Consider the following 21767-nt stretch of genomic DNA (forward strand, 5'->3'; position numbering starts at 1 on the left):
AAAGAAAGTAAGACTTACGTGCCTTAAACATGTGGATGAACCTCTCTATAGCAGGAAACATGGTGAGCCACCTGGTTCTTACATGTCTAGGTAGGTCCTTATGTGTCACATAAACAAATTCTGAAAATTCTTTTAGTGATGCTACACGAACAGTATACAGGGTTATTCACCTAACATGTTACACGGAAATAACTTCTAAACCATTAAAGATATCGGCATTCTGTTTTCATATTCGTAAATGGTATGCAAGGTCTTGTAAAGTAACGTGCTACTTAGTCTCACGGGGTGATTAACAACCGAGATATTGATACTAACTCCATATTTTTAAATGGAACGGCACAAATTCATACAAGTTCAAATATGTAAGAATTTTCAAAATCGGACAATTACTTTTTGAGATATAAGTAAGAACAGCATGCGCTATTTTGCATGCTGCATCAGACGGCGTGAAGTCGGGCAAGGACATATTGAGGCGCAAGCAGTTTCCTGGGAGTGAGTTCAGCCACAGAATGGATACCAGGCATGTAAGCACCTCGTACACATGTGACGGGTTTGCAAAGTGTGTATGACAGGCGAACACACGACAGGACAGAAAGGGTTGATGTGTTTAAAAGGAATAAAATAAGTACTTTGCCTTGAAAGGAACATATTGAAAGCTATAATTCTCACTGGTTTTAGTGTTCAGTTCATACTACTCTATGAGTTGAGAAATTAACATAACACAAAACACCGGAAGAGCTCCTTCTAGAAAAGCAAATGGTCAGAGCTGATCGTGGTGAGATGGCAGCAACACAATTATTTATGTTTTATTTTACAGGCATTAATCTCCAGTGCGACTGTAGTAGCGTGCGTTCGGGAGAGCGTAGATTCGAGTCGTGCCTCGCCCAACATGAAAGTGATTTTGATGGTGTCCCATGTTCAACACCAGGCAAGTACCGGATAGGTACCTTTGTGATAGGCCACGGCCGACTTCCTTTCCAAATTCTTCCCATTCCCATGCATGCGAAAAAACGCTAAACTGAACGCAACCTGTTACATGTCAAAACAAAACAATACAACTTTAATCTCCCTTCCCCGTTGTGTGTTTGCCAGTCATACAATAACGTTGCACACCCAAGGTATGTTACGGTACATCACATTATGTTTACAGTACATGCCTGGTATCCGTTCTGTGGCTGGAATCAAGGCCAGGAAGCAGCTTGTGCCTCAGTATGTCCTTACCCGACTTCACGCCGCCTAATGCGGCATGCAAAACCACGCATGCTGTTCTTATTTATATCTCAAAAAGTAATTGTCTGATTTTGAAAATACCTACATATTTGAACTTGTACGCAGTTGAACTTTTAGGCCAGCTGTATGAATTTGTGCCGTTCCGTTTAAAAATACGGAGTTAGTATCAATATCTCGATTATTAATCGCCCCATGAGACTAAGTAGCACGTTATTTTACAAGACCCTCGATGCATTTACGAATATGAAAACAGAATGCCGATATCTTTAACGGTTTAGAAGTTATTTCTGTGTAACATGTTAGGTGAATAACCCTGTATATGGAGAATTTATTATAATGCTCTCGATATCATGAGAGAGGACATCTGCACTAGTCTGAATTGCATTGTGCAAAATATGAGCTGGACAACCTACTCCTAAAATTTCCCTATTCAGTTTATTCTGAAGTTTCTTATACACATTGTTTTCTCCTTTTCTCTCAACACCCCCAAAGTTAGTATTTGTGTTATCTCCACCACTCCACCAAAAGCAGATAGTTTATCACTAACCCCATGTTCTAAAATAGCACTGTATACACACTCTGTTACTGTACTAGAATTTTCACTGTCACATTTAAATTTAACAGTCTACTTTGGACACCTTCATCATAATCAAAATACTGCACAAGAACAGGAAATATTTTCAAATACTTGTGGTTGCTAGCATCAGTGCTATTACCAACATAATTGGCCTTTGATAGACTGTTCCTTGTTCTGTCTTCAATGAACGGTGATATCACATTATTAAGGATGGCTTCTGTTTTAGTTTTGGCACTGGAAAAGTTTACTGTAACTTCCGAGTCACTAAAAACCTGAGATATAATTTTTGAAGTGCAAGAACTGGAATTGTACGAATGATGGTGCTTGACATAGTGAAATGCAAATGTAGCTTCTGCTGCAGTTGCTTTATAACCATTGCCTGTGTTTTGAAAAAGCTGGTGAGCTGTTCAGAAGATGATGAACCCACTGCCGTCTTATGCTTTTTTGATTGCATGTGGTCATGAATATCACGTCTACCTCCATTACTGATTGAAATGTAGGAACTGTGAAGAGGAAAAACGTATAATAAAATAATTTTTCTAGGAAAACAATGATGTAGCACCTGCACAACTAACAATTTAAAAATGATTTCAATGGGTCTGTGTATAAACGTAATGTTACTCACCCGCAAATTTTGCAGAAAGCTTCATATTCAGTTCTTCCTCGCTTTATACTTGGAAACTGTTCAGTATATTCCTCCCTGAACTTAACCTTTTGTCTAGCCAACATTATTAAACCACCAGGCAAATAATAACAACTATTTAATACAATATAACACAACTAAATCGCAAGCACAACAAACCATGCGAACTTTCAACAAGCTAATCAAAGAGGATAATACTCTTCATTGCCAGAGATGACTGACCGCCCACTGTATCGACAACTCGCAACCTTGTAAATTAAGGAGGAGGTACTGTATACCATCAGAGATGACTGACTGCCCACTGTATCGATATCTCGAAAGCTGCTCTGTTCTCTTTGGATTTTATATAATGTGAAGGCAAATAGATAACATATTGATGCTTCTTTGACAGCAATTTTTTAAATTACCAGAGGTTGACTTCAAATCCAGCAAATATCGCAGACATTTGCCTCTTCGGCCCGGATGTTTTCATTTACCCTAAAATCGCGGACTATCCATGAAATCCGTGGCGTATGGCAACCCTACCTTTGATAGATATAGAAAAGTCTTTTAGCAAAAGAATTCCACCGTCCAACCCCTTAAAGATGGAGAACACTACATCGGATTTGGTGGGTAGTCACCTAAAAGACAATAATGAATTTGAACACTCAAAAATACATACAGATAACCAAACACACAAACATAGAATCAAGCATAAGCCCATTAACTACATTGCGACCCACAATATAAACACAATATAAACTCCTTACTGAAAACCGGATGAATTAGATAGCCAAAATATTCTTCTGGTAGGGCTCCAAGAAATGATAAATTTTACAGAAGATCCATGTGATTCTCAAGGTTATAGAGTGTACAATAGGAAGCCAGACCAAAGAGTCATGAAACACTGCCCCCAATTTGCTACAGGATTTATAGTAAACTAGCTGATGTGCCCGTGCTTCGCTACGGGATTCTCAGAAAGACTGACTTTGTGGATTTCCTAACTTAAGTCAACATAGGTCACTACAAAAATGTCAGTAGGAATGTAGGGATTAAAAGCAATGTTATCATATAAAATACTATTAATACTATTAATGAACAGTACTGCGGTGCCGATCTAACAGTCCAAAGTTCCAGAGCTGGAATGACCAGGCCGTAGACTGGCGTGAACACTCCTGTGCTATTGTTCCATTACAAAAACGTCAGTAGGAATGTAGCGATAAAAAGCAATGTTATCATATAAAATACTTGATCAAATGAAAAACAGCACATTTTCTCACTATTAACAAACAGTACTACGGTGCCGATCTAACAGTCCAAAATTCCAGAGCTGGAATGACCAGGCCGCAGACTGCCATGAACACTCCTGTGCTATTGTTCCATGAAATATGCAAGCTGCTCATTCCAATCAGTGCCTCAGAGTAGGGATTGAATAGCTCAAATGCTATTATGAACCAGTGTGTTACATACCAGTAGTTAAAATTGAAATAATAAATAAAGAGGTTCAACCTATTCAATACCAAAGAATAAGAAATGCGGTGATTACATTCTTATTTAATAATAAGTAGAAGTGGTACCGGTTTCGACCCTAGTCCAGGTCATCATCAGCCAATTAAAACATGAAAAACAATGCATAGGAAAAAGAAAATAAAAGATGAAGTTCACTCCGGATCAGTAACAGAGGCGATATAAAAAATGACGGAAGTAAAATGTAAGTCACTTAAAAGAAACAGTGCGTAATTTTCTGAGCAGCAGTATGGCACACGCAGTGTTAGGCAAAGTCTTATAATATTTATGAAAAGCGGAGAACGGTTAAATGAGCTAGCATGTATACACTGTTAGGAACAAAGTCATGACACATATGAAGATCCATAGTCGTGCTGAAGCTGAAGATGAGTAGATCAATTATTTCAATTTTAACTGTGATACTTTTCAATGAAATTTTTATCTTTAAACGTACCAGTAGTATCAGAAAATTTATGAACCAGGGGAATGGCATGCAAAAGAAGAAAGTTATCTAACTCCCCAGCTACTTCCCGCCAATATTCAGGCCGGCTGTTTCACTCGGTACGACCGGGCGAGTTGGCCGTGTGGTTAGGGGCACGCAGCTGTAACCTTGCATCCGGGAGATAGTGGATTCGAACTCCACTGTCGGCAGCCCTGAAGATGGTATTCCTTGGTTTCCCATTTTCACACCAGGCTAATGCTGGGACCGTACGTTATTTAAGGCAAATCCCGCTTCCTTCACACTCCTAGTCCTTTCCTATCCCATGGTCGCCGTAAGACCTATCTGCGTTGGTGCGACGTAAAGCGAATAAAAATAATACTCGGTACGCAGCAGTAATCCTATCTATTGGAGATGAGTGGCAACAGAAGACACAAAGCACATCACAACAAACAATGGTCAATGTAATGTTATTGTTGAACAATTTTATGAGCTTTCTATATTGTAGGCCTTCACATTTAATTTTCTTTCGACTCTGTGATATTAGGACGTCTTATAGCGCAGAGTGTAGTTCCTTATTCTCCGACTTTACATACCAATTTTCATTAAATTCTGCTTACCCATGTTCTTGTGACTGCGCTGATATGGACTTAGTAACAAAAATCCAAATTCATGAATATCTCTGTGTTCATAGTCGGTAACAATGTATAAGACATAAATGATAGGAAATTTAATACTAAATAACTTCAGTTATGTAGTATTTATCGATCGACCACTAATAAATATTTGAAAATTAAATTTTAGGCCTTCCCCTAAAATACCATTTCGTTCGGCATGAATAAAATTACTTATGGCCTAGATTATAACGACTTATTCCCCGACTTTGAATACCGGTTTTCATTAAGATAGGACCACTAATAACATAAATATTACAGAATTAAATTTTAGGCCTTCCCCTAAACTACCATTTTTCTCAGCGTGAATACAATTATTGATAGTCTAGATTTAATCCTCGACTTTGGGTACCAATTTTCATTAAGATACGACCACTAATGACATAAATATTTGATAATTAAATTTTTGGCCTTCCCCTAAACTACCATTTCATACAGCATGAATACAATTATTTGTGGGCTAGATTATATCAAATTATTATCCTGACTTTGCATACCGATTTTCATTAAGATACTGTACCAGTAAAATAGCCCGACTTTATGGATTAATTTTAAAGTTAGCATAAAGTAGGTCTCAGGGCGAGTCTAGGTGGTTTCTGGCTAGGGCTTCGTACAGGAAGCAGGGTCCTATCTACAAGAAAAATTTTAAATAGATTGCATAATAGTTTTTTTATTCAGAAAATGCATTTCAAAGTGCACATCACCTTACTGTTGATAGTCGTCGTCTTCAACATCGCCTTTTGATGACCCATGCTCCCAGTTCACCTGGCCGAACGGGGCTGGAACATGTTCTGGAAGTTGCCAATATTTCGTTGAGATAAGGCCGGAACAACCAGGTAGGTTTGATATGGGTTTGAGCCTCGAACTTTCAGCGTTCTGGACGATCTCCGACGGTGTTGCGGAGTAATCACTCGTCACATAACTTATACGAGTGTCCAGAATTACACAGTCCCCCGACACTTTGGTTTAACAGGACTGTTTCATTTAATATGGTTGGGATATGCTGTCGAATTCACTCTTAAATTCACACTAAAGATGTAGATGCGAGTAGCATCGAGATTGGAAGAAAATAAAGCACAGTTCATGAAATGAAACTGAAAATTGTTCACACACTTGGCACAGTTCGTAGTGATTTTCCACTAAATAAAGTAGCACTTGACATTGAAACTCTACACGTAAGTATGGCGTACTCTACCAATGCATGTAAATATTTTGCACGTCTGTTTGACGTATGTCTACCAATAATGGATCTTCTCTTCACCTACACTACGTATATGATATATATAATAAACACATATAATATAGAAGTACACACACACATTTATGTACAATAAGTATTTAATTAATAATAGTTATTTCTAATTGCAGAATGGCGAAGTATCTGGATAATGACGAGGCGATAGCAGCGCTTTTAGGAGAGCTGTCAGATGAGTCGGAAGGTGAAGAAGACAATGTGGAAGTGTGCTCTGATTCTGAGGAATATAATTCTGACATTGATAAAGACTATGTGCCAATTGAAGATGATATCATATATGAAGAACTGAGTGAAGTAATACGTGACGTAGAGGTGGAAGAACATAGCAACTCCGGAAAGAAGGATCCCGTCTCAAGTGGAGGTAAAAGGAAGAAAATATTACAGAATACAGGAAATAGCAGCAAGAAACGGCAAAAGGAGACATCCAGAATATCTACTCAGCATGGAGCTCCCAGTGGAAGTGTTTCTAATCCTCTAGTACAGAGTGATAAACTCATAATGACTGGACGAAATGGATTTCAGTGGACAACAAAGAAAAGGAAAAATGAAGGGGAAACTCCACAAAGGAATGTTGTACATATTCGTCAACGGGCAAACCCGAATGTTTCGAGCTATTCTGAACCTAGTGCTTGCTTCCGTTCCTTCTTTACTGTGGATATACTCTAAATAATTCTCAAATATACGAATGAAGAAATGGGTCGCCAAAGAAGCAACTATAACGAAAAACAAAGGAAGGGCCCTACTATAAGTAGTATAACTATGGACGAACTTCCCGGTTATCTTTCTTTGGTTATACTAGCTGCAGCTCTGAAGAATAACCATCTGGGGGCATCTAAATTGTTTGATGCTACTTTATGTGGTGAACGTTATCGGGCTACTATGTCAGAAAGAAGATTCAACTTCATCACAAATTGCCTGAGATTTGACGACAAAAGTACCCGTGAGGAGAGGAGAAATGCGAATAGACTTGCTCCTATTTCTGACATTTGGGAAATGTTATAGAAGAATTGCCGAGGAAATTACACTCCAGGTTCTTACATGACAATTGATTAGAGGTTGGTGGGGTTTCGTGGAAAATGCATATTTCGTGTGTACATGTCCGCAAAACCTAACAAATATGGGCTAAAAATAATCATGATGTGTGATGCAGGAACATATTACATGCAGGATGCCATCCCTTACCTTGGAAAAGGCACCACACCTGCAAACGTGCCGGCAGCTCAGTATTTTGTGGAAAAACTATCTGCTAACATACAAGGAACCAACTGGAATATTACAATGGACAGATGGTTCACAAGTGTACCCCTAATTGAATCCCTGTTGGTACAAGGTATTACTGCTCTTGGAACTATTCAAAAGGACAAACCAGAACTACCTTCTGAGTTCAAGGACCCCAAGTTTATGCAAAGGAAATTTAGATCAAGTTTGTTCATTTTTCACGAAAATGTGACAGCAGTGTCCTACATGCCGAAGAAAAACAAACTTGTGACAGTCATCTCAACAATGCACGATGATTCATCAATCAGTGTGAATGACAACAAGCCAGAAATGATCCCTTGTTATAACCAAAGCAAATGTGGAGTTGATGTATTGGACCAGATGTGTTCAAACATGGACTGTGGACGAAAAACTAAACTGTGGCCCCTGTGATTTTTCTTTAATATGATGAATATAGCTTGCATAAATTCATTCATTATATACTCCCACAATTTGTGCAGGCTCCATCGTGGAGGACTATATGATAGAACTCCACAAGCAACTAGCAGCTCCATGGCAATCACAAAGGCTATCCATCCCCACCATGCAAACGAAGGTGAAGACGTTCATAAAGAACTCACTCGGACAAGATGATGGGCCAAATCCAACGTCAGCTTCAGATTACAAGGGACAGAGGAAGTACTGTGCTTTCTGTCCGTCGAGCATCAAAAGAATGACGACTGCAACAGGCCCATATGTGGTGAACATCAAAAAAAGAAATGTCCTGAATGTTCCACTTGATGACAACCTAAGTATCTGATATTCTTAAGGCCGTGCCCTATCGCTTGGAATATTGTACGTCTTAAGTGTGTTCAATGCTACCCCATTGTTGAGGCAAAACCACAACCTTGTAATTCATTTCTTATGTGTTGTTCGTTTTCAACGGAACATTTAACAGTTTCTGTAGGTATTGTGCACCGTTCTGTGAAACGAGCTTCATTTTGTATTGTGACAAGTGAATTTTTTTTTTTTTTTTTTTTGTAAATATAGATAACTTACACGTGGATTTACTTGCTCATTTACCAAAAATTCCTTTGACAAGTCATTTTTACATATGTCTACTAATAATAGGTGGGTGATTATGTCTACCATTCTAGGGTTAAGTTTGCTGGTGACAATGTCATCATCACAGATTCAAAGAAAGATACAAATTGTATGCGGAGAATATTGAAGAAGGCTCTGGAAAAAATGGAACATAAAAAATCAACACAAACAAGCAACGGTAGTAAGCAAAAGTAAATGAAGGAATGGCTCCTGAATAAAAATAGAAAGTGTGTAACTGGCAGAAGTAAATTCCGCTATCTGGAGGCTTTATTAACAATGATAATAAATGCATGAAGGAAGTGAAGAGGAGAATAGCATTGGCAACGAAAGCATACCAATCCAAGAAATCCCTACTAACAAACAACAATCTGTGTATTAAAGTTAGGAAGAAAGTTGTAAAATCGTATGTTTGTAATATGCTTACATATGGAAGTGAATGTAGACGTTAGGTGTACAAGAAAAAGAATAGCTAGAAGCAGCAGAAATGTGTTTGTGGAGGAGAATGACCAAAACATGTTGAACTGATAAGGAAAGGAATGAAGAAATTGTTGAAAAAGAAGTTAAAGGAGGAAGACATGATCTGTGATATAGCGAAGAGGAAGGCTAAATTAATAGGACACATAATAAGGCACAATCATTTCAGCTCTTGTATACTGAAAGGGAAAGTTCTGGGTAAAACAGGGAAGAGAACAGCCAAAACTTTCGTACACGAAGCAACTTAGTCAATGAGTTGCAGTTCGTATGAGGAACTAAGTCCTAGGTAGTAACAGGGAACTATGGTTGCAGCAACAGGGCTTAGCCTTCAGAAGTTGATGATGATGATAAATAGGAAATTATGGTCAGAAGCATTATACCAAAGTCAGACGGGTGGTGTAGGGGTAGCGTGCCTGCCTCATTCCTGTAGGTCATAGGTTCAATTCCTGGTAACTGCTAGGATTGTAATTCTTTAGTGAAGGCTGGAATGGGGTTCATTCAGCTTTGTGAGACTGTCCTATATGAGGGATAGTATACCCGTTCACAAAAACTATGCAATTCTGCACTGACTACAGGTACCCCCAGTTATGAACTAGCTATCTGGCTAGGGAGCAGTTGTCTTGGAAGGTCAAGATATATACTGGCTTGTTTGTATTATGACAGGAGGTGATGAAAAAATTTATCTTAATGGCCATATAGTTTACAGCACCTCTTCTTTTTTTCGATCTTTACCTGTACTTGGCTCTTTCAAGACATCAAAACGTAAATTTCAGCATCTCAAACCTTTTGTTTTGAAGTTGTAATCTGCTTCATTTGTCTACTGTAATGTGTTTTTGTTGGGTTTTTTTTCTTTTTTCAGACAACAGTCGCTGCATTCCGAATTACTTTCTGTCCTGCTCAGATCAATGACATTTTTATTGTGATACCATGTTTATTAATCTTCGTGTATATGGATATTTTATTAGTTGCTTTCTTGAAAATATTCTGTTTTCTGTCCTCTAGTCACGATTTGCTGTGAACAGCGTGACATCTGGTGACTATTCACGGCCTCTACAAATATCGCGGTTTATGGCAGAGTTGAGTGCTGGATTCAGACTGCTCAACTTGAAGAATGATAACTTACGCAAACGCTTTGATGCATTGAAATATGATGTGAAGAAGGTGGAAGAAGTAGTCTATGACTTGACCATTCGTGGCCTAAAGCCGGACACCTCCCCAGGAATGCCAGCAGCAGCAGCTGGAGACAGTGCAGCTGAGGAGAAGGCATAACGGACTATCGAGGTGCATATGAGCATGTGATAAACATTTAGACTCAGACTGCCCTCCATGTACTTCAGTTCATAGGAAAAGAACTGTGAAATTCTGTGGGTTGAAGTGCTTCTGTGGCTATACCATATTTACCTGATGATGAAAATGTACTTTTTTTTATCTCTTCAATTAGACCAGAGTTCATTTTATACTTGTATACTTCAAAAAACTGTCGTAGCTACTGTGGTTTTATGTAATGACTCCTGTACATTATAACACAATGTTAATTTATTTTCCCATTATAATTCATTGACCATATATGTATGGTCTTCTTCATGACCTTGAAGTGTTTATTACTCCATTATCTTCTCATTTGTAACTTTCCTTTTAATAGTTTTGAGAACATTGTTTTATCTCAGTGCCATCACTTGGCAGATTTTCTTTCTCTTCTGTGTGTGGTTTCTGCTTATGTTGTCTTCTCTGTCGCTTTTTTTTGCCCATTCTCGTTTTGTTTTACTCAGAATACATGCAGCTAATGGCCAAGATGTTCCTAGCCCCCAAATGAAACAGAAATAGTGCTAGTATAGTATCAGTAAGAATCTTCTGTTTGTAGACTTGTATGCTTTCTTGAACGTTGTTGCTGATGCATTTAAAAATTTTCCCTCCTTCATAGTTGGAAATTTTGGTTGGTGAGGTGTTAACTGCTTTGAATGAACAGTTTAGCTCAGCCCAGCTGCTATTTTGTGTAAACAAAATTTATGTTCAATAAACATTCATTTTAATGTGTTTGTATTATACTTTGTTGAAATGACTGACTTTCTGAATCAATAAGTATCAACTTAAGAGTCTCATAATGAGTGACTCCTTTTTTCATGCCTGGAAAAACACATCAGTATTGTGGTATGTTCCATTGATTGTATTTTGTTGAGGTAAGTTACAGAATTACTAGCTGAAGTTTTGTTATAATGGGGTGAATATAATGTAATTTAAATAATAATCTGTATTTCTGCTAAAAATTTTGTACTAAAGTACTCAAGAACAATAGAAATGGGTTTGGAGTTTAACCTCTTCAGAACCAAATGTCTACAGTGAATTAGATTGTGATGAACACCTTGAATTTCAAGTTCAGTGTGATAATCTTTGATATGTACAATTCATTTGCTTACATTGGTAATACCAAATAAAGTTATATTTAATGTGGAGCTTAATCTTATTTGAGTAATAAACAAATGTATGACAGATCATACAGAGTATAAATAGGAACATGAATTGAAACACATAATAAGGTAGCATTTGTCTTGATGAACTGAACTGGCATGCAAATCATACCAATCAAGCAACGAGTTGTTAACGGCTAAATAACTAGGTACTTATAGTGCAAGTGAAAGGACACACACCCACCACAAATGACTATCTAATTTTTTTAAAGACAATGGCCTCAGTAAGGAAAGGTAGTAAGCAGATAAGCAAAATCCAATATATCAGTGCTACTACGTCATATCAAAATTCACATGAGACATGAATGCTGGAAATTTGGTGCAGAAAATCTTAACATGTGTCTGTCAAATGTGACACAGCATGGAATATCAGTAAGAAACAGCCGCCAGGTAATTAATTCGCATGCTACTAATCCACAATGTTAGAACTGAAAAGGATCCTAAGCTTGGGAAACAGGACCCAGAACACCAAGGCAAAATACTACACATGGAAACATTTACTAAATTAAATTACTGTAGTCACGTCCTAGCTCGTGAACCATGGGCAACGGTTGAGTGGCCTAGTAAGTGGTCCTGAGAGTCGGGATACCAGTTGCTATGGAATGGGAGTGGGCATCTCGGACATATTCTGAGTCGTGGCCCTCGTGCTCAGGCGACTAGGACTATACAATTCACCGGTGGTCCATAACCCGTTAGAGGAGAGATCCTCACTTGGACTATGTGCAAGTAGGGCAGCATCCTGCTTCATGAATTTACCGAGCTCAGAACACTTTAAGCAAGCCTCGGACCTATGGGAGTAATGGAGTCCCACTCCCATTTGACAGGCGAGGGACTCCTTGGAAACAACTTGGCGAACGAAATGGAATTCGATGGGGAACTATCAATATTAATGGGGCTTATGGAAGAAAGAAGGTAGGACTGGCTGAGTCAGCAAAGAGGATGCATCTGGATGTGCTAGGAGTAAGTGATATTCGGGTAAGGGGAGATAATGAGGAAGAGATAGGAGATTATAAGGTGTACTTGACGGGTGTTAGAAAGGGAAGGGCAGAGTCTGGGGTAGGGCTCTTTATCAGGAATACCATTGCACACAACATAGTTTCTGTTAGGCACGTAAATGAGCGAATGATGTGGGTAGATTTGTCAGTGGGAGGAATTAAGACAAGAATTGTGTCCGTGTATTCACCATGTGAGGGTGCAGATGAAGCATTGAGTGACATCGTGGTCAGGGTCAACAGCAAGGATAGAATAGTGCTAATGGGTGATTTCAATGCGAGAGTTGGGAATAGAACTGAAGGATTCGAAAGGGTGATTGGTAAATGTGGGGAAGATATGGAAGCTAATGGGAATGGGAAGCGTTTGCTGGACTTCTGTGCTAGTATGGGTTTAGCTGTTACGAATACATTCTTCAAGCATAAGGCTATTCACCGCTACACATGGGAGGCTAGGGATACCAGATCCATAATAGACTATATCTTAACAGACTTTGAATTCAGGAAATCTGTTAGGAATGTAAGAGTTTTTCGGGGATTTTTCAATGATACAGACCACTATCTGATCTGTAGTGAACTAAGTATCTCTAGGCCTAGGGTAGAGAAAGTGAAATCTGTCTGCAAACGAATAAGGGTAGAAAATCTCCAGGACGAGGAAATTAGACAGAAGTACATGGGTATGATTAGTGAGAAGTTTCGAACAGTAGACAGTAAGCAGGTTCAAGATATAGAAAGTGAATGGGTGGCATACAGGGATGCTGTAATAGAAACAGCAAGGGAATGCCTAGGAACAACTGTGTGTAAAGATGGGAAAAGGCGAACATCTTGGTGGAATGATGAAGTGAGAGCAGCCTGTAAACGTACAAAGAAGGCTTATCAGAAATGGCTCCAAACAAGGGCCGAGGCAGACAGGGATTGGTACATAGATGAAAGAAACAGAGTGAAACAAATAGTTGTTGAATCCAAAAAGAAGTCATGGGAAGATTTTGGTAATAGCCTGGAAAGGCTAGGTCAAGCAGCAGGGAAACCTTTCTGGACAGTAATAAAAAATCTTAGGAAGGGTGGGAAAAAGGAAATGAACAGTGTTTTGAGTAATTCAGGTGAACTCATAATAGACCCCAGGGAATCACTGGAGAGGTGGAAGGAATATTTTGAACATCTCAATGTAAAAGGAAATCATCATGGTGGTGTTGCAAACAGCCAAGCTCATGGGGAGGAGGAAAATGATGTTGGTGAAATTATGCTTGAGGAAGTGGAAAGGATAGTAAATAAACTCCATTGTCATAAGGCAGCAGGAATAGATGAAATTAGACCTGAAATGGTGAAGTATAGTGGGAAGGCAGGGATGAAATGGCTTCATAGACTAGTAAAATTAGCGTGGAGTGTTGGTAAGGTACCTTCAGAATAGACAAAAGCAGTAATTGCACCTATCTAGAAGCAAGGAAACAGGAAGGATTGCAACAACTATCGAGGTATCTCATTGATTAGTATACCAGGCAAAGTATTCACTGGCATCTTGGAAGGGAGGGTGCGATCAGTCGTAGAGAGGAAGTTGGATGAAAACCAGTGTGGTTTCAGACCACAGAGAGGCTGTCAGGATCAGATTTTCTGTATGCGCCAGGTAATTGAAAAATGCTACGAGAGGAATAGGCAGTTATGTTTCGTAGATCTAGAGAAAGCATATGACAGGGTACCGAGGGAAAAGATGTTCGCCATACTTAGGGACTATGGAATTAAAGGTAGATTATTAAAATCAATCAAAGGCATTTATGTTGACAATTGGGCTTCAGTGAGAATTGATGGTAGAATGAGTTCTTGGTTCAGGGTACTTACAGGAGTTAGACAAGGCTGTAATCTTTCACCTTTGCTGTTCATAGTTTACATGGATCATCTGCTGAAAGGTATAAAATGGCAGGGAGGGATTCAGTTAGGTGGAAATGTAGTAAGCAGTTTGGCCTATGCTGACGACTTGGTCTTAATGGCAGACTATGCCGAAAGCCTGCAGTCTAATATCTTGGAACTTGAAAATAGGTGCAATGAGTATGGTATGAAAATTAGCCTCTCGAAGACTAAATTGATGTCAGTAGGTAAAAAATTCAACAGAATTGAATGTCAGATTGGTGATACAAAGCTAGAACAGGTCGATAATTTCAAGTATTTAGGTTGTGTGTTCTCCCAGGATGGTAATATAGTAAGTGAGATTGAATCAAGGTGTAGTAAAGCTAATGCAGTGAGCTCGCAGTTGCGATCAGCAGTATTCTGTAAGAAGGAAGTCAGCTCCCAGACGAAACTATCTTTACATCGGTCTGTTTTCAGACCAACTTTGCTTTACGAGAGCGAAAGCTGGGTGGACTCAGGATATCTTATTCATAAGTTAGAAGTAACAGACATGAAATTAGCAAGAATGATTGCTGGTACAAACAGGTGGGAACAATGGCAGGAGGGTACTCGAAATTAGGATATAAAGGCTAATTTAGGAATGAACTCGATGGATGAAGCTGTACGCATAAACCGGCTTCGGTGGTGGGGTCATATGAGACGAATGGAGGAGGATAGGTTACCTAGGAGAATAATGGACTCTGTTGTGGAGGGTGAGAGAAGTAGAGGGAGACCAAGACGACGATGGTTAGACTCGGTTTCTAACGATTTAAAGATAAGAGGTATAGAACTAAATGAGGCCACAACACTAGTTGCAAATCGAGGATTGTGGCGACGTTTAGTAAATTCTCAGGGGCTTGCAGACTGAACGCTGAAAGGCATAACAGTCTATAATGATTATGTATGTATGTACAACAAGTATAATTACATTAACAATCTAATAATAATTGAACTAATTCTGGTCATTGAAATGTAGTCCCCATCCACAGTTTCAAACAACACACAACACGAGTTATCAAGAAGCCCCTAAGAAAGGAAAAGAAAATATACATCAACCTGATTTTAACTGTGAAAGATGAACTCTCCTATTTCCCTTAGCGATGAGATCACTCACCAGCACCGATACAGGAGACAAAAACTGTAATGCAGTACAGGGACCTTGATACCTAGGAGCAAGCTTAGCAAAAAATGTGTTAATGGCCTTACTGATGGGATAACACTTGACAAAAACTTGATCACCAACTTTCAACCTAGTTGACTTTCTACCCTTGTTATACTCATACGATATGGACAAATTCTTCCTGACTTCATCCCAAATTTTCTGAACATCATGGGGTTTAGACAGATCACGAAGAAGATCATCAATACCGAGTACATTGGACATAGGAGAATATGGGGTAATTACAGAACATAAGGGACATAGGCGTCTTACCGTGTGATTCATGTGAGGCGTCCGGCTCCATGGCTAAATGGTTAGCGTGCTGGCCTTTGTTCACAGGGGTCCCGGGTTCGATTCCCGGCAGGGTCGGGAACTTTAACCATCATTGGTTAATTTTGCTGGCACGGGGGCTGGGTGTATATGTCGTTTTCATCATTTCATCCTCATCACGACGCACAGGTTGCCTACGGGTGTCAAATCAAAAACCTGCATCTGGCGAGCCAAACACGTCCTCGGAAACTCCCGGCACTAAAAGCCATACGCTATTTCATTTCATTCATGGGAGGTGGAGTTGAACATATGAGCCAACCAGTGTAGGCAAGTGTCCCACTTGGATTGATTATTGTGATGATACGCTATCAGGACAGACTTCAAGTTCCTATTCATTCTCTCGGCATAAGATGGGTTTGGATAGTATGGAGTGGTTGTAACATGGGAGATGCACAACTCGAACAGATATTTCTTAAACGAATAGCTAGTAAGTGCACTGGCATTGTCAGAAACCAGAAACTTGGGAGGACCAAAGGTTGCAAAAATAGAATTCAAACGGTTGATAGAAGTTCGAGAAGTAGTAGATCTAGTGGGAATAATCCAGCAAAACTGAGAGAACACATCAATACACGCAAAAATGAGTGCTTCCCGAGTTAGACCTAGAGAGAGGGCACACAAAATCAAAGAATAATGCTTCCATAGGGCGAAAGGCTTGTGAAGATGATAATAACTAACACAGTTGTTCAGGTTAGGTTTACTAATTCCACAAGATTTAACCATAGTTCGGATATCGCTGTCCATCTTTTTCCAGATGAAGAACTGTCTGATTTTCTGTCTATGTACCCAAATGACCGACAATAGGAGAATAGCGATAATATTTCATTATAATGGTACGAGGACCTGTGGAACAATAATTTTGAAATAATGGTCACCCTTACCTTTACAACAAAGAACACCCTTAACTAGGAAGTAAGGTTTTTCTACAATTGCGTGATTAATTTTGTTGATTTCTTTCAACTTGGGGTCTGATTTCTGATGATCTCCTAATTCATGGTATAGCAAAGGCAGATCCGAAAGGATGGCACTAACGCCAACAACACATCAAGTTTTTCCACATCATATTTTACAACAGGACCGAAATGACCATCGAACATTCTACTCAAACTATCAGCTGAAATTCGAAGTGCCCATCTAGTAATTCTGCCAGTTCTTTTGGGTCGTTTCAATACCCAGGAGAGAGCCTGATTATCAGTTTCAAGGTCGAAATGTATATGTTCGATGAAAGGCCTAAACTTCTGAAGGGCAAACGGTACAGCAAGACATTCCAACTCATAGATACAGTATTTACTCTTGGGATTGGTGAGAATTCTAGATACATAGGCTACGGGTCTGCGACCGTCCTCATACTCTTGTAAGAGTACACCAGCAATAGCTTTCCCAGAGGCATCAGTCTGCACGATGAAACGCTTATTGAAATCAGGATGGCCAACACAGGAGCATTCGATAGAGCAAGTTTCAGTGTTTCAAAGGCTTTTTGCTGGGGGGGGGGTTCCCAGGAGAACTTGACATCCTTACATCTCAGATAGTTAAGGGGAGCAGCTACCTCAGCAAAATTTGGAATAAATTTGCAGAAGAAGTTTACCATGCCCACAAATCGTGCGATCCCTTTTACGTCTTTAGGAGGTTGAAATTCTCTGAGAGCCTGGGTCCTAGAATGAAACAGATACTCCATCGGACGACACGACATGCCCAAGAAAAGACATACTTTGTTTGGCGATATCTACTTTAGATTGTTTCACAGTAAGACCAGCTTTTTTCAAGCACTCCAGGACTTCCCTGACATGATTCATGTGTTCTTCGAAGATGTTTGAGAAGTTAATCATCATCTAGGTAGTTGAAAACGAATTTAAATTTGATGTCCCCTAGAATGGAATTTAACAACCTGGTAAGAATAGCAGCTCCACATGAAAGCACGGAAGGCAGCCTCAGAAATTCATAAAGGTTCCAATCCGTGATAAAAGCTGTCAGGGGAATAGATGATTTGGACAACGGAACCTGATAATAGGCCTGGCTGAGGTCCAACACAGTAAAGAACTTGGCTTTGGAGAACCACCCATAACAAGTATGTAAGTCTGGCAAAGGGATTGATTGCAAGATGATCTTGCGGTTCAGAGCCCTATGATCTACTACAGCTCGGGACCCTCCAGAGGGTTTATGTACCAGGAAAATCGGAGATGTATAACGAGAGGTGGATAGTCTGATGACTCCATCGGATTGCATTTGGTCAATAATCGTTTTGAGTTCAAGCATACGGGGAGGTGAAAGATGGTAAGGAGGAGATCTGACGGGTTGGTTGTCGGACAACTCAATCTCATACTCTAATACATCAGTTACACTTAACTTACTTGTGAAGACTTCAGGGAATTGATTACAGAAAGCACAGACTGGTTTAGCCTCCTCATTATTCAAATGATTAAAGGTCCAATCGATCAGTTTCACTAATTTCTTCTGGTATTGAGCCACCCACACAAGAAATGTTAAAGGCACTCAATGGAACATTAATCAGATTAAGTTTTGAATTAGGGAAAATTTAAAGAAGAATTTTCTAGCTTGCAGATCTAAAACTAATCCGGTCCTTGACAAGAAGTCAGTGCTTAAAATCATGCTACAAGATAGCTTCGAAGTTACCAAACACTGAACCTTCCAAGTAAAATTACCAATATGCAATTTCACATTAATAGACCCTGAAATTTTCATATTCTCCTTATTAGCTGTAACACATGCAACTTTGACACTGCAAATCAGGCAGTTTACAAGGGGACTTCATTTAATCATACCAATTGGAATCAATGAAAGTTATAACGCTACCAGAGTCAATTAAAGCAACAATCAGTTCATAATTCAGCTCAGCATTCACGAAGGTGCCTTTAGACGCAACCAGAGCAGAAATTTTATTACATTCCTGTGGACATATTACTCCTTCAAAATCCTCAGAAAATTCAGGGCCAAGAAATTCACAAGTTGTACTATTATAGCTTAGTCATTGTGTTTTTGGAAAGAAGTGGGACATTTATTCTTAAGATGCTGCCTTGACCCACACAAATAACAGCAAGGACCAGTACTACGCTTAATTGATGGGCAAGCATTTCTAAGGTGGTCACATGACCCACAACTGTATTTTTTTAATTTACACTATCCCTAGATAGAAAAGAAACAGGATGCATAGGGTTAACTGGTGGGGGCTGGCAGATAGGTCTGGACGCATCCCCATGCTTCACATCCTCAGCAAAGGTACAAGCAGCCTCTAATTCCACAAAATTAGTCGGACTCTTCATGAGGGAGAGGTAAGATCGGTAGGAGGGAGATATACCTTTCAGTATCCTGAAATTTCTTCTTCTGGGACGGAAATTCAAAATACTTTGCAATAAAATCTGAGGTCTAAGATATAGTTTAAGAGATTTTCATTGACGGACTGAGTCCTAAAGCAGTATTGAGGAATTAAACTTTGCAGTGCCAATAAAGGGATAAATTTTGACAATACAAGTTCGTGAAATTCTGTAATCTTTAAATTCTTTGAAATAGCTTCTGAAATTTCACGTTTTAAGATTCTCTCACAGTGGCAGAAGAGAGCATGGAAGATACCCAAATCATCAATGGAGTATACACTACCTGACTCTGTCATTTCTGCCAAGAACCTCAGAAACCGGGTACTTTCTTCAATCGAGTTAACTGAAAATGTTTTAACTTCATTGAACAGTTCTTTTAATGAGTTATGAGAAGGAGTAGAATTCAGTCAGGATAATAGATTCTTTAAAACCGGAGAGGCTGCACAAACGTGAGCCCTGCTAATTGGGGGAGGCATCAACATGATTAATAGCATAGTTAAGTTTTTGGTAGCTTAACAATTTATATTTATTCCATATACTGAAGCTATCAGGACTCCGAAAGTTCAGTATCGCACTGCGTGGTATTCAATTAAAATAAAGAGAAGTCCAGTTGATGTTAGTTGGTTTTAATATTATTAACAGCCGTCCAATTTATAGTGTCTGAACTACATATCGGTAGATATGTTAGAGTCCAGTATCTCTGATGGAGAGACGTGAAGCCTAGAGATGTGCGAACGAATCGTGGTTGGCGACTCGTTAATTATAACATAATTCCGCTATCTTATACAGTATTCATCTCTGGATTTACGTATCAACATCTTACAAAATATGCTATGACAAAGGTGACGTACATTGTCTATTTGTTGGGAGATTACAATAACAAGTTAGTCATGAGTTGTGCTTGAGGATACATTGTAACAAAGGTAAGAAATATACTGTAATATGTTAGGGTTAGTTGTTATTGAAACTGGCCTCTTATCTTATTGACCATTTATATAAGCTTGTATTATTGATCATTTTTATAATCCTTGTTATGAACCAACAGGGAGCGAAGTAATTACAATGTACTTCCTAATATAAGAAAATAAGTTCTGCTTAGAACTCAAATGGTTGGACCGTTGCGGTCCTACCTTCAACTACTGGGGTTGGTATACATAACTCCTTCCCTGTTAATTTTCCCCTTTTTGCAATTAGTATAAAGTTTATACAATATTTTTCTAAAAACTAACAGAATTATACATACTGTATTATAATGAATATAAAAGTTCCACTTACAGCTTGAAATTGTTTTATAGTGGTGTTATCTTCAGGGATAGGTTTTATATCCAGTTTCATTTTATTTACATCAAGGTGGGAATAATGGAAATTTATTTCATTCTTTATTAGAGGATTATTTTGGGTTGACAAAATTGGGAATAATTGGATATAATTCGTTGGATTGGGTTGTAGGGTTACACCCATACTTGAAATAGGACAAGACTCATTACTATATACAATATGTGGTCCAGAAAGTTTTATAGTTTTCTGGTAGCTAGGACATGTTTGTAATATTATTTTAGGTTCATTATTATAGAATAAAATGTGTTCTTTGTTCAGTGATTGAAACAATTGTACATTATTCTTAATGAAAGCAAATTCACATCCTGAAGTGTCCGTCAGATTACAATTAGTAATTCTTATATTATAGTAAATACATACATAGGATTGTGTATTTTTACACATGGTACATTAGATCATTTTAAGGTAGGTCCTTGTAAATAGTATCTCTTGTAGGAATTAATATTAAGTTATTCTTATTAGGTACAGGAAAGATTGCATAAAGTTGATATTGATTGGCATCCGTAATTGACATTGCTAGAATCACTATCATTTCTTCGTTTAGCATTAGAATTTGTGTTCTCGACATTTTTAAGTTTTCAAACTGATGATAAGGGTCAACATGAATTACTGATTTGGTTGGATAGAGTGATCTCAAATGGTTTACAATGTTAGTTAAGTATCTTTGAGAAAGTAATTTAACATTTGTCATTTCATTGAATAATAAACTAATCGTCTCTTGAAGCACTTGCACAGTTTTATTAAATTTATAAACACTGAATAGAATATATTGCAGATGTTCAAGTATGTTGATCTTGAAATCTTGTTCTTGTAGGATACTTTGGATTTCCTTCATATTGTTGTTCACCACATTCATTTCATTATAAAACTTTTTGAGCAATAGAATTGCTAAATGATATTAATTTATTTATATGTTTAATTTCATTAGTGTTACTTTGTTTTAATGCTTTTAATTTGTTGTTTAAATTATGTAAATCATCTTGGTCTAGATTGCCTGAGATGAATTTTATTACAGAGCCTAAACCGTTTATTAAATCTCTTTTTGTTCTAAAAGTGGTAGGTAGTAATTTGTTTAATTCTTTTTTAGATTCTCTAATAGTTTCATTTAGTTCTGTCATTAAATAAAGGAAAGTATTATTACTTCTTTTTATTAGACTATTAGCGGTATTTTGAATATTATTAAAAGAATATCTCAAAATAGCGA

At 38.4% G+C, this 21767-nt stretch overlaps 1 protein-coding gene across 1 annotated transcript in view; it reads left to right on the top strand.

The window, feature by feature from the left end:
* Positions 1-11108, top strand: part of trsn (translin) — a 127593-nt gene extending 116485 nt beyond the window's left edge. Inside the window, exon 5 of the mRNA XM_067148408.2 lies at positions 10081-11108. Coding sequence (XP_067004509.1) covers positions 10081-10347 — 267 coding nt within the window. The 3' untranslated portion in view covers positions 10348-11108. The remainder of the gene's footprint in view (positions 1-10080) is intronic.
* Positions 11109-21767: the final 10659 nt, after the last annotated feature.

Source organism: Anabrus simplex, chromosome 5 (genome assembly GCF_040414725.1).
Source record: "Anabrus simplex isolate iqAnaSimp1 chromosome 5, ASM4041472v1, whole genome shotgun sequence".
NCBI classification, from domain to species: domain Eukaryota; kingdom Metazoa; phylum Arthropoda; class Insecta; order Orthoptera; family Tettigoniidae; genus Anabrus; species Anabrus simplex.